The 15,295-nt window shown below is 35.6% G+C and overlaps 1 protein-coding gene across 1 annotated transcript in view; it reads left to right on the forward strand.

The window, feature by feature from the left end:
* Positions 1–15,295, forward strand: part of LOC106880697 (uncharacterized) — a 66,905-nt gene that overhangs the window by 45,735 nt on the left and 5,875 nt on the right. Inside the window, exons 2-4 of the mRNA XM_052965902.2 lie at positions 9,320–9,662; positions 11,177–11,387; positions 12,755–12,940. Of these exons, the coding sequence (XP_052821862.2) occupies positions 9,535–9,662; positions 11,177–11,387; positions 12,755–12,940 (525 nt within the window). The 5' untranslated portion in view covers positions 9,320–9,534. The remainder of the gene's footprint in view (positions 1–9,319; positions 9,663–11,176; positions 11,388–12,754; positions 12,941–15,295) is intronic.

Genomic DNA, 15,295 nt, shown 5'->3' on the forward strand with positions numbered 1-15,295 from the left:
AACAGCCTGCTCGTGAAATTAACGTGCAAGTGACTGAGCACTCCACAGACACGTGTACCCTTAACGTAGTTCTCGGGGATATTCAGCGTGACACAGTGTGACAAGGGTGGCCCTTTGAAATACAGGTACAACAGAAACAGGAAGAAAGAGTGAGAGAATGTTGTGGTGAAAGAGTACAGCAGGGTTCGCCACCATCCCCTGCCGGAGCCTTGTGGAGCTTTAGGTGTTTTCGCTCAATAAACACTCACAATGCCCGGTCTGGGAATCGAAACCGCGATCCTATGACCACGAGTCCGCTGCCCTAATCACTGGGCCATTGCACCTCCACTGAAAAAAAAAGTAAACAAAATATCGCTAGATTTAGCCTGAACAACTTGTGTTTGTGTGCGTGCGTGTGCGTGCAAGTTTGAAAAAGCTATTTGAGGCGCATCTCGCCCTCTCTTTCTTTCTCCAAAACCATGTCCATGAAACGCGTCCATGAGGGAGAGAGTTAGAGTTAGACAATCCAGCTTGACACGATCTTGCCTGTCGTTAATAAACACAAGAGAAATTCTTTTATGCTGAAAGCTGGGGAGAGTGAGGGAAAACATAAAAGACTGAGGCATGAAACGAAAGGCCAGACATAGAGTAAAAAAAGATTTCAAAAAAAAGGATGATTTGATGTGGAAATGAGAATACCATTAGTTTCAAATCTTTATAATAATTACCAATAATTGGTATTTGAAACTTACCAAACAGCTCTTTTACTACAGCTTTAACTTTTACCATGGTTTATGTATGTATGGCTCGGCTTTCTTTCGTTTCTCTCTTACTACTTTCTCTTCGTTTTCTCTCCATTTCTCATCTCATTCAGCTCTCTTCTGATGACTTGCACTTCTTTCCCTCCCCCCCCCCCCTTTTTTCATCTTGCACCTTTCTTCTTTCTCTTCACACTCTCTTTCCCCCCGTTCTTTATATTCTCTATTCTTTTTCTCCCTCTTTTCTCTTTTTCTCTAAATTGTCTGTTATCTCTCTCTCCCTCTTCTTCGGTCTCTTTCTCATGCTCTCTCTATTATCCTCTTTTTCTTTCTCTAATCCTCTCTCTAAGTCTCCCGCACTCCTATCCAGTATATTGTACTCCGCTCTTTGCTCAGTATCTCCTCCTATCACTCTTTCTCACTCGCCAGTATGATGCATTAACGTACTCCTCTATAATAGTGTCCACCAAAACTTCAGAAGACTCTCTACCAACGTAATAAGCTGAATCTACGGAGACAAAAAAAAATTCTCTTCTATACCTACATCCATTAAATGTCTATTAAATGTCCTAAATTAAAGTTATGAATCCAGAGCTATGCATTTTAAGAGAATGTGATAAATCTTTCTTTTGACTTGTCTATTCCAAATAAGAAACCCAGAAGACCCGGTGTTTATTTTCGATTGTAAGATGAAATAAGACCTCGTAAAATTAAGTTTCGGAGGTATACTTGCGGAACATACTGAAACTAAAACGACTACAGCGTGCAAGACAAGTATTAGCCATTCAAAAACAAAGACTTAGAAGTCTTTGTGTTTTTTTTAATAGTTAATGTGTTTTCCATGCTGCAATCGTTTAAAATGAATTGTTCTGCCAAAATACAACACCAATCGCAATACAATTAAAAACGAGATGTAGTCGTTTCGCACTTCTACATTTAGAAATCCACTCCAACGATTGACCTTTGTTAAACTGTTTCCTATATGCCCTTTCCAGCACGATTAAACTGACCTCTAGTAATGTGCATTAGCTCTTTGACTCTGTTGTGCTGTCAGTGGTTCTGGTACCCAGGGACGAATTGAACACTAATGAGTTTTTATGCATAGCACTTTTTAAAGGCCCTTCAAGTTTTGCATTTAGTTCTTATTTTTAAATAAATCAAATTCCTCTCTCTTCTTCTCTCGCTCTCTCATATGTCTTCTCTCTCTTTCTCTCTCTCTCTCTCTCTCTCTCTCTCCCTCTCTCCCTTTCCCTCGCTGAAAGTGAAACATTCAACAAAGTTAAAATGCTTAATTTGATGTAAATACCATAAATAATTATGATCAATCAAATTAAATCATAATGAAATGAATCTTTCAGATAAGAATTTTCCTTACTTTACAACTACAAAGTTGTGAACAGCGTCACTGAAAAGAAAAATCTGCGAGCCTAATTTGTCCAACCGATGTTCTGTTCATGTTTTTGATGTCTCATCTTTGTAAACGAACATTTCTCAGAAAAATTAATCCAGTAGATCCTGATAGTTGTGGTTGTGTTTAGGGATGCAGATTTTACATCTTTACCCATAATGCATACGTGTAATACTAAAAAAAAAGAATCACTTCTGATCTAAGAAACCCCTTAAGATTTGACGCTGCACAACTTAAGCGAAGTTGCTAGTTTAGTCATTATAGTAGAACTTTGGCAGTTTGATTACAGCCTTTCTCAATAAACCCTTGAACTATGTTTGGAAGATAAACAAAGAAACCAAATCTTACAGCTACTGTATATAGTAAGGCGCTTTCGTAGGCAAGCATTCAAAGAATCTGTACACGGAATAAAACTTTCGGTATCACTGCAAAATGGCCGTGGTCTAATAGATCCAAACGATCGTTACGCTTTTGTTTGCATTCCATTTGTGGTGTGTACTTCATCGTTCGTGACACGTGAAATCACACCTTTTCAAATTTATCCGAAGCATCCCTTTAATGTTTGACAAATTCAGTGAAAGATTGTAACACATCATAGGCTGCATTTTAATTTAAGCGTTTCTAATTGCAGTGTTACATTGCTTTAGTTGAACCACTCCAACAATATACACCATAACTCTGCAGAAATCCAGTTTCCAACTTGTACGTTCGATCATACGAACCTTTAGCAGAATAATGGCAGTATTTCAATCTTTGTTCTTAGATATATCAAACAGTATATCGATTATTTCTTCGTAGCCCTTTGTGAGTGCTTCTACTGCAGCGGATCCGCAGGACTGAGAATCACTCAAGCTTTTGAGAAAATAAAAAAGACGGTGCCTGAATTAAATTAAAAGATGCGGCTACTGAGCAGCATAAGATTACTTCTTTGTTAGCCAAATTAAAATAGTGATCAAAACAATGAACATTGCGCAGAGATTTAATTATAGGATTCTCTTCGGTATGTATATTAGCTAGACATTCCTGCTTTGTCATGAGACTGTCTACAATATCTAATATATCCGTTCCAGTTTGTTCCATACAAGAAATACATGTGTCCAATGGAGTCAAAAAGAGTAAAGAAACGTTCAATTTGTTCTATTCCCTACAAAGGCCTCGGTACAACCTTAAATTGATAAATATGACTGAATAAACCAAAAATACACTTTTACTCGACTTTTAACATTCCTATAGCAGAAATGTATGAAAGAAATTTGTCTACAATCAAAATTTGTTATTTCTTCATAAATAATATTGATCAAACATGATTTGAATGAACTGCACAATAAATTAATTAAACAACTTACAGAATAAAGGAATTTGAAGATTGATAGACTCTAAATTTGAGTCGTTAATTTTGTTCAGAATTGTATGCAATATAAACAAGTGATGTTTATAAAATTATATATCTCATTCGTTAAATATAATAATTTTTTTTTTTAATGATAGTTGGACGTAAAAGTCTATTTACTGACCTGTGTGAGTCGATCCCTATCTTTCCTAACATCTGCTTTATGGTCCTGTGGGTACCCCTTTAACCGCACTTGCTAAACGCTGTCATTCCTATCTAAATTCAGTCGATGCAGCCATCATTGACTCATTTCCTATTTTCATCAAATGCTTCTCTCTTAGCATTGCATTTTCTACCGTCCATAAAGTTCTTTCCAGCGTCTAACATACAATAAGAAATGAATATCTATTATTTACTGCAGTGGTTGACAACACTTATCTCAGTTATTTCGTGTTCCAGATACATACATCATTTCTTTTCCTTTCAAATCATCCAAGAGACATTTTTATATATCAAGCTTTATGACTCTTTTTGCTTAGCATATATTAGGTTTGTTCTGTGTCTGGGAATGTACCTTATTCATTGTACTTCAGTACATGCGTTTATGAAAAATAAACACCTAATCTTCTGAGAAATATTTACCTGCAATAGACTCGTGTATTATAAAACTAATGTTTCGTCTCCGCGGAAACTACTAAATATGTTAGCAAGGAGTAACTGCTCGGCGCACTGTGATTTATATATGAATTGGCATAAAATTTAGGGCAGACAGTTAAACATACACTATTAAACACACTCGTATACACAAAATATGATAGGTAAATAGTTGCACACGAGCAAAATGTTCACACACTCATTCCTATCAGTGTCTTTAAAAGCAAAAACACTAAGTTCCACAAGAAGCTCGACATTCTACCTTAAGAGTAAGTCTTTGAGTGGTATTCCTACTACTAATGATTACGAATCCTGTAATATACCAATGTGTTGCATTTGGACTTCTTAGATTTAGTCAAATCGTTCGGGAGTCAGGAAACGGTAAGATCTTAATCACTTCGTGATCTTATATGAAAGCGCAATATAACATGACAAGTCGCAATGAATCTAGTTGATATATGTAAATTAGTGAAATTAAGGAAAACTGCTGTGATGAGAGTGAAGCAGCAGAAGTAGGGATCTTACGATTAAAGACCCCATCAAATTAACTTGTTCTCTGAATCAAAAGTGAGGAGCGACTTGTCGCTTAAACCCTGATAGCCATGATCATGTTGACTTATGATCAAAACTATTCCAGCCATGACCATCCTGGCTTTTTAACGATATCTAAGTGTCCTTTCTCAAATTTAAGATGGAGGGATGTGATAGAAAATTTGGCTGCTATTTCTAGTATATCATGCGTCTTCAAGAGACTCCTTTTTGGGTGTCTTGTTTATTTGACGGTGTCCACTTTTATGAAACGTTATTTTGAAATTACCAAGAGGTGGAGAAGAGGGAGAAAATGTCATATAAACCAGATTACTATTTTCCGTCTTATTTTCATTCTATTTAATTACAGCTATGTTTTTTGTCTTTTCGTACTGTTCCTCACTATTGCACACTATCTTTCCTTTTATTAATTGTCTACTAGTTCATTCACTTTGAATTGTTTCTACATAAAAATGTGCCTCTTTATCTTCTATTTAATCTCTAGAAATTGATTGCATTCTTCTTATCAGAACAATTCGAAACGCTATTCTTGAAGCAATATTCAGTTCGAAATGTTATATGTTATCTGGGATCTCAGTTTCGGTTTAACAAAATATCAATTAATTAAGCGAGTATTCGTAAGGCTATTTCTGTGTGTGTGTGTGTGTGTGTGTGTGTGTGTGTGTGTGTGTGTGTGTGTGTGAAAGAGAGAGAGAGATTGTTTCTTTTATTAAAATTACATGCAGGATGGTAGTTCTAACGATACACAAAACAGCTGAACAATAGAAAAAGTTAAAGAATACTAAATACAAACCAGATGCACAGAAAAAAATAAATATTCAATCTCCCATCTAATTGGTATCAAATGGGAAGCAAGAACTTTCTGGAAACCTTTCCCAATTGATCTGGTTCTCAACCATGATTGCATCTCGCGTTGTTTTATAAAGGTTTTCAACCTTGATTAACTTTAATGTCAGCTTTATAAATTGAATACCAGCATTTTTTAAGAGAAAGATTCTGTTACATGGAAAGACCAGCTATCCAAATGAATGGACTATTATTTATTTATTTTTTTTAATAAGGATTGGCATAATTAGTTTTCTTTGATTGGGCAGAAAGACATTTTTGAGAAAAATATTAATATAAATTTTACAGCAAAATAGGAAAGCATAATATTCATTCCTTTCTCTGAGATATCGAATGACCAAACTATAAATAAATTGCTATTCCTTTCGCTGATTTAAATAAATAACCTTATTTGAAACCCGTAAGGAAATTATTGACTTTAGATTACTAGATTTTTGTTAGGGTTTCATATTTTCTACCTGGGTTTTGATTTCCAATCCCACACAGTCAGCTTTGACGTTTCACCCTTCTGTAGTCGATAAATTAAATCGTGTCTCAAAGTCGGAGATCGATCCAATAATATTCTACACCGTCCTCTAAAATTTGTAGTCTTGTGCCAATGTTAGAAACTTTTTACTAACAAATGGTTCGTTTGCACGATGCTACAAGTGACACAAACATTATGCACGGTGCTGGATAAATTTCAGTATGTTTTCGTTGTTAACGTTTCTGCAATCAAGCCTCGCTGGAAATTGTTTAGCATTTATTTCGTCCCACTTCTTTGAGAAGTGTCAATTACTTATTGGTGGCAATACAGCACGATATATCCCTTCGCTTTACGAATGATTTGTTGCAAACTAACAAAATAGGTCTTCACGAGGAAGAATTAAATTCAAAGTGTTCCCCTTCATTCATTTAATGATGAACATGTATATGGAAGGATCACTCATTCCTCTGGATTCAATACCAGTCAATCGTAGATCGAATTAATATGTTGTGTGGGGGGGAGGGCACGTAGCATTGTGATTAAAGTGTTGGGCTCACGATCGTAAAATAGCGGGTTCGATTCTTTGACCACGTGTCGTGTTGTGTCCTTGAGCAAGGCACTTCATTTCACGATACTCCAAACATTCAACTGAAAATGAGTACCAGCCGAATATTGGTGCTGTTCTCTCTTTCACCAGCAGTCACATCATCGATGTTCCGCTGAATCATGGGAATGAGGGACAAGAGCGTGTCAATGTCCACTCGCGATTCCACACGTATCTAAAACAACTATTAAAAGTGTGCTATCAGTTCATATTCGTTTGCGAGTTGACAGCTAAGCGTGTGTGTTTGTGTGTGTGACCTGGTGGTTAGGGTGTTGCTCTCACAATCGCTAGATCGTGGGTTCGATTCCCGGACAGAGCGGCGCGTTGTGATCTTGAGCAAAACACTTCATTTCACGTTGCTCTAAATACCCACGTGCTGTTGTGATCCCTCATTTTCGGCGAGTAGTAAATCCTACTATACTTACGAATTATTAATCTAGTTGATATCAAAATGTAATATTTAAATATCAAATTTCAAGGCGGGTAGCTGGCAAAATGCTTACGGCATTTCGTCCGTCTTTACGTTCTGAGTTCAAATTCCGTCGAGGTCAGCTTTGCCTTTCGTCCTTAGGGAGTCGATAAAGTAAATATCAATTGAGTACTGGAATCAATGTAATCGACTTACTTCCTGCCCCACATTTGCTGGCCTTGAGCTAAACTTTGAAACCAATATTTAAGTATTAAATCAAAGTGCCGTCTTCAGTTGTTTTATCAGACGTTTTAAAAGAGTGCTTCATGTTCTAGTTAAGGCGCATGACTCAATGGCTAGGGCTCACAATCATGAGCAAGACAATTTATTTCACGTTGCTGCAGTTTACTCAGCTGTAGAAATGAGCTGCGACGTCACTGGTACCAAGCTGTATCGGCCTTTGCCTTTTCTTTTGGATAACATCGGTTTCGTGGAGAGGGGAGCCTGGTATGCATGAGCAACTGCTAGCCTTCTATAAACAACCTTGTGTCTTGGAGGGAAACTTTCTAGGTGCAATCCCATGGTCATTCGTGACCGGAGGCAGTCTTTACCCTTTACCCTCGTGCATTATAACTAATAAAACTATAATCATATTAGACGACTGGAATTGCTTGCGCGCACATATATTATGTAATGTGTATGTTTAATGCATGTATATTTATGTAATGTAGGTGTGTGTGTGTGTGTGTGTGTGTGTGTGTGTGTGTGTGTGTGTGTGTGTGTGTGTTATCTTCATTCCCTGTGATTAGTTTCAGTTTCAACAACTGCATATTTTATTACATTGACTATACCCAATTATCCTTATACCTTCCAAATTACCTCTGTAACCAGCCCTAAAACTATTCTGTTCTAGCTCTTCGGACGATTGCGCGTCACATACACTCTCTCTCTCTCTCTCTCTCTATCTCTATCTCTCTATCTATCTATCTATCTATCTATCTCACACACACACACACACACAGGTACATCTGTTCTAATTGATAGAAAACTTGGTCAGGGTTTAATGATTGGCGTGTTTTGGTGTGGGAATTTCCTTCTGCTGGACATCTGCCATCCCCAATATCTCATTAGTTTCCTCATTTTGTTCCACTATACCAAGTTGATCGTAAACCATTTTACTAGAATTATTCAAAGATCAAACAACAGACGATCGAATCAATCTATTCGAAAATATACACCAAAACTGTTTATCATCTGCTTGTGTATATCCATCTTTATTCGCACTCTCGCATATACACATCTCCTGTTTCCTGTCATCATCACATACAGTTACACACATGGAGAGAAGGACGTGCATTAATTTGATGAAAGTACCAGATGACTAACCCTACCGTGATCAAATATATCCGTTCTTAGCTGATCTTCCCTACTGACGTTATTTTAGAAAAAAAAGTTTAGTTGCAGCATTTCAAATGCACTTACACATGAGTAAATTCAGTACAACTGAGAATTGAAAACTGTTAGACAGGAGTTTAGCATGTAGGCTACGATGTCCGTTGTGCATTGATCTATGTATCTGTCTGTTAGTCTCTCTTCACTCTTTTACTTGTTTCAGTCATTTGACTGTGGCCATGCTGGAGCACCGCCTTTAGTCGAGCAAATCAACCCCAGGACTTATTCGTTGTAAGCCTAGTACTTATTCTATCGGTCTCTTTTGCCGAACAGCTAAGTTACGGGGAGGTAAACACACCAGCATCGGTTGTCAAGCGATGTTGGGGGGACACACACAGAGACACACACACACATATAATATATATATATATATATATATATATATATATATATATATACGACAGGCTTCTTTCAGTTTCCGTCTTCCATATCCACTCACAAGGCTTTGGTCGGCCCGATGTTATAGTAGAAGACACTTGCCCAAGGTGCCACGCAGTGAGACTGAACCCGGAACCATGTGGTTGGTAAGCAAGCTACTTACCACACAGCCACTCCTACACCTATACAGCCACTCCTTGGGTCAATCCAAAACTTTTGGCATGAAACTAGATAGAGAGGAAATCAGTCAGATAGACTCTCCTTGTAATTCAAGAAGTCAGCTTTGTCATATTCTGGTTCACACTGGTTCTGCCGAAAATTGTGATAAAGATATGCATGTTGGTGGAATAATCAGCAACTTACACACTAATACAGCTGGAATAGTCATAGTCGAAGTTATTATGCTTATATAAAAATTATATTTAGGACCTTGGAAGCAATTATGAACCTTAAATAACAACAACAATCTTCTTTTCAATCTTTCAGCTGGTTGGCAAGCGCCGAGAAAGCGATTATCTCGAAGATACCGGCAAAGAAGCACCCTGGACGACCTTGAAGAACTCATAGCACCTACCACCAGTTGCAGTAGCTACTGCACTGGTGGCGATGGAGTTAGCGAAATCCCAGAGGAGGAAGAAGTATTAGTGGATAATACTTTTCATTCAGAAGATGAAGACGACGAGAATGACAACCAATCAAGAATGATGGGGATCGAGTCTAGAGACCGGCAGTTTCTACAACGGGAGCTGCACAACATGAGAATGGAGTTGGAACAAGCCAGAGAAACAATCTGCAAGCTACAAGACAGGGAAAAGCAACTACGTGACAGGTATCGCTTCTTTATTGTATTCCACTTGTTTTTTGTTGTTTGAGCCCGAGTAAACCCTTTCGGAGCTACTTAGGATCAAAGCCATGATGATTCAGTCTTTTCGTTAGTAGTGCTTACCCTAGTCTAATTTAATGTGTCCCATTCTTAAGACAGGAGTCATTTGAGAGAAACCTGGGTGTTATTTCTAGCAGCTAAGGTGACCACATAAGCTCCCTCATTAGCTTGTCAGTCTCACTTTTATTGCTTAATGCTGCTTGCAGGGATTCTTAACTTTTACAAACATTATTGACTGTTTGCTGTCCTTAAGTCTTCAGCTTCCCCATGTAGCAGCAATGGCAAATCCTTTTCATTTTATTTTTTCTATTCTTTGTTCCATTATTTGACAACGTTTTTAAAGAATTTGTATTATGTATGTTTTGAAATAAAAAAAATAAGACTCATAATTCCTTAAACCATCAACATGAGTTTTAATCTGTTTTTGTTGATTACAGACAAAACACTTATTTCTACATAGCTTCATTTCCCCAAGCTATTAAGAATGTGTCAGGTCATCGATTAGGTAAAGTTTCCTGCGGTGGACTTAACGTTTTATTTAGTGAGCAGATTCATTCATCATTTGAAAGCAGAAGTGAAAGCACGTCATCAAAAACCACTCGAAGATTAAGGAACATTAACACACAGGCACAGACATGGCTGAGAGATTAAGCCTGTTTTGCAACCATGTGGTTTCAGGATTAGTCCTACTGTGTGGTATCTTGATTTGGTCAGTCTTGTTAGTGAACTTGATTGACAGGAACTGTGAGAGATCCATTGTATGCATGTATGTATGACATAGTGTTTGTGTTTCTCCTCCCATCACTTGACAAATAATATTGGGTTAGGTTTTTTTTTTTTTTATGTCATTGTAACTTAGCGGTTTGAAAAAAAAAGACTGGTAGAATAAGTAACCATACAAATCTCTGGTTACTGTCCATTGACAGAAACTTACAAAATAGTAAATATGAAATTGAGACACTGATCTAGATGATGACATCATGAATGTTTGATAGTTTGTATCTTATTGTTGGTACTTTATTTGATTCATATTCACTCAGTTCTTCTAAACATCAATAGACTCTGTTGTAAAAAACTGAGGAGGACATTGTACAATTAACAAGTTTACACTAGTTTACAGTATCGAATTCTAGTGCTCAGTGTGGAGTCTTGAGTTGTCAAGAGGAAACTATCCTGTATATCCTTCCTCAAGATTTCTTGAAATTAGCAGGATCCCTAACAAGCCAATCTTCCATCTACATTTTTTTTTTTTTTACAAGATTAAAAAGATTGGAAATTGAAGTATTTATAGGGGAGACAGTTTGCACTAAAGTGTAGTGATGTCATTTAAAATGTTTAAGGTCCACATTAATTTAGCAATTTCCAATGATGGGCAGTTCATCCCATTCAAGCAATATAAAAGAATGTGATTGTTGGCTGTACCTTTAACTACTTTCTCTGATTTTATTTTTCTTCTGAAGATTATCAGAACAAGTTCAGAAACAATTTACCATCACAAACAGCCATTTTGAAGATTTGTCTTTGAATGAAAAACGACCAACAGAACTTATCCGTCTCTATGGTAACCTTTATAGTGAAACAAGAGTGGAAGCTGCTGATGATCTTGATAGTATTCCAGAAATAGCCCAGTATGATAATCTCAAGACAAAGATTCTATTCTCTGTCGTTGTGGTAAGTGTTATGGTCCATACACTTGTGACTTTGTTACAAATATAGTTTAGATATTGTGTTAAGAAACTTTCAATGTAAGCACGGTTAGAATACTGTTGGATATTGTTATCTGTAGTTGTGTATAACTAAATTAATGATTAACGTATTCATATCAGAGTAATAATTATATCTTAAGCATTTATAACAAGCTTCCAGAACTTCCAAAATCAAATCTTTTCTGTATTACAGGCCTAAATTATACCTTAACCATACTTTTCTAACGTTATTAGACTTGAAACAATCCAAGGGAAGCTTCAGCAAGCTCTCAAATACTTCCTTAATAAGGGCTGTATTTCACACTTATGTAAGATTGCTTGATGGTCTGATGTTATTAGTGAAACGTTTCCTTAATAAAAGGAGTGAGGTTATGCTCTAACAGCTATTGTAATTATTGACAGATGTGTCTATGCTAGCCATTTAAGCACTTTGTGCTCTTGATAAACAATCTGTTCTGTTCATTCTTATTTGCCACTTACAACATTGTCCATCATGCTACATTCATTATTTCCTTGGTTTCCCTCTATCACAGCTATCATTAATCATCAGCCCCTCTTACCTCATTTCAAACCTGTCAACTATTTCTCTAAGCTTCATCAGCCAATAATTGAACAGAAATATTAATTCTTACTTCACCTTTCATCTACCTTGACCCACTCCATCCCTAGCTATTTATCAATCATTAATCCAATTTCTTTGAGGGTTCAAATCCTCATGGCTCAAGAATTACATTAAAATATTGACCACGTATTTGATGTTGCTGCAGTTACACACACCAACATTCTAGATTATGTCCTACCAAATGCTACCTCAGCTCACATAACATATTTGCCATGCTTTCTCTTGTTATCTCTACTGTCTCAGCTTTCTGGTACTCATTTTCTTGTTCATGTTATTATTGTTGCTTAGCCACAGATCAGCCAAGATTGAGCAGACTTTTGATTAAAAGCATTCTAAGAAAGGCCATCTCAGTTTTGTAGATATAGTTTATTTCAGACTGCATGTGTGTGTTCAACCTCATTTTTAGAGAGCAAAATGTGATTTGAGAAATTTTGCTGCTATTTCTAGCAGATAAGTGGCTATGTATAGGCTCCCTAGACGTTGACACACAGAAGATCATGCTGAACAACCACCACACCAACATAATCAAGTCTGTGGGAGTCTGCAATAATCATGAACATTGAACCTTTCTACTTAAACTATTTCATGAAAAGAAACGGCACCTTATCAACTAGTTTTGCTGCCATAACCCTTAATATTCAAATTAGATTCAGCGTTGTTTATACCTCCTAAAAAGTGTGTTTCAATATCTATTACCTCATTATTTTCAGTTGGCTTTTCGCTCAACACTCAACTCTTTGTTGGATTTAAAAAGTAAAGTCCGAGATTTACTTCGTATTCAAGTCAGTGACATTAACAACCAAAGTAATGACCTGCCATCTTTAACACTGGAAGCTGAGATTGATGATTACATAAAGAAGACTGTGGACCGTTATGACTGTTCAGCTAATTCTGAGGTAACTTCATGGTTATTTTACAATTTATTTCTATTCACTTTATTAGGATTTCCTGGCTTCTTGGGGGTTATAGGTAATCTCTTATCACAATTACATGTTAGCCTTCTACCTTTCCAGGCTATTTTTACTACAGTATATGACAGCTCCTGACCTACTAGAAATAACAGCCAACCATTTATTTCTCCCTATATATCTTCATCATTGTAATGTCCACTTTTCCATGCTTGCATGGGTCAGACAGAATTTGTTGAGGCAGATTTTCTATGGATGTATGCCCTTCTTGTTGCCAACCCTCATCTGTTTTCAAGCAAGATATTTCCCATAGTGAGAAATGGTTTTTCATGGAAGCCTAGAAACAAAGAACCTCACTTGTATGAGTGATGCTCATTTACAACCATTATGTGATATCTAAGACAAGGGTACACACACACACACACACACACACATATTTCTTATACAATAACATTGTTGACAGTAACTTCAAAGTTTCAACCAGCTAGGCCATTATTTATGATGGGCTTATTTTGGTTTCCATCTACCAAATCCACTCACAGGGTTTGGTTGGCCCAGGGCTATAGTAGAAGACACTTGCCCAAGGTGCCATGCAGTGGGACTGAATCCAAGACCACTTGATTGAAAAGCAAGCTTCTTCATTGCTCAGCCATGATGTCTGCAATCTGAGTTCAACTTCTTGCATAGTCAACTTTGTTTCTGATTTGGTAAAATGATTACCAAAAATATTCAGTTAACCAATTGTAGATTGGATTGTGCTCCAGTGGTTAACATGTATAGGTGGGCCTACGACAAGCATAAATAAGTTGGTGACATCATATTAAGACTTTCATCATGCAATAGATTAAAAACAACTGAATGGAAATAGAGACTTGGAAAACTAAACTACAATATCATGAGACTAATGTCAGCAGAAATGTATAATTACCCTATAAATCTATCAACCCTTTAACTTCAAAAGTAAATTTCATGATTATTGCAGTAATGCTGTTAAATATCTACAAAAAAAAAATAGAATTAGTATTTTCTGCAAGTCACATTGCCTCAAGCTTGACATAACTCAGCAAAAAATAATTTCAAACATGACATTCTTCAACAAAAGATAGATAGGTATAGAAAAAATGCTTCTGCTGTTAAGGGTAATGAAATTTTGAGTGAATATCTGATTTCTGCAATAAAAGGGTGAACATTTATATTTAATTCTATATACTATACACACGCACTAGCACGTGTGTGTGTGTATGTGTATCTATATACATTCATATGTACATACATGAATGACAGCTCTAACTTGACTGGAAGTAATTCCATTACATGATTGTTCTCTTAAACATTGGCAGCACAGATACAGCTTTTCAGTTCTGCTGGGGTCTTACACTTTTTTACAAGAGTAGCAATGATGGGTGTCTCGTACAATAGGTGTAACAATATTGTTTTAATGAGCCTTCATATGACATTTCACTCTACCTTCTGGCACGGTATTTTCTACATTCCCGGCAAGTAAAGATACCACACATATCATCATCATCATCATCGTTTAACGTCCGCTTTCCATGCTAGCATGGGTTGGACGATTTGACTGAGGACTGGTGAAACCGGATGGCAACACCAGGCTCCAGTCTGATTTGGCAGAGTTTCTACAGCTGGATGCCCTTCCTAACGCCAACCACTCAGAGAGTGTAGTGGGTGCTTTTACGTGTCACCCGCACGAAAACACATATATATATATATGCACACACACACATATATATATATACACACACACACACGCATATATATGTATATATATATATATATATATATATATATATATATATACACACACACAGACACACACATATATATATATACACACACACACACATATATATATATACACACATATATATGTGTATATATATATATATATATATATATACATATATATATATATATATATATATATATATATATATACATATATATATATATATATATACATATATATATGTATGTATATATATATATATACATATATATATATATATATATATATATATATATATATGTATGTATATATATATATATATATATATATATATATATATATATATATGTATGTATATATATATATATATATATATATATATATATATATATATATATATATATATATATATATATATATATATATATATATATATATATATATATATATTATATATATATATATATATATATATATATATATATATATATATATATATATATATATATATATATATATATATATATATATATATATATATATATATATATATATATATATATATATATATATATATATATATATATATATATATA

Source organism: Octopus bimaculoides, chromosome 2 (genome assembly GCF_046866305.1).
Source record: "Octopus bimaculoides isolate indiv1 chromosome 2, ASM4686630v1, whole genome shotgun sequence".
Lineage (NCBI taxonomy): Eukaryota > Metazoa > Mollusca > Cephalopoda > Octopoda > Octopodidae > Octopus > Octopus bimaculoides.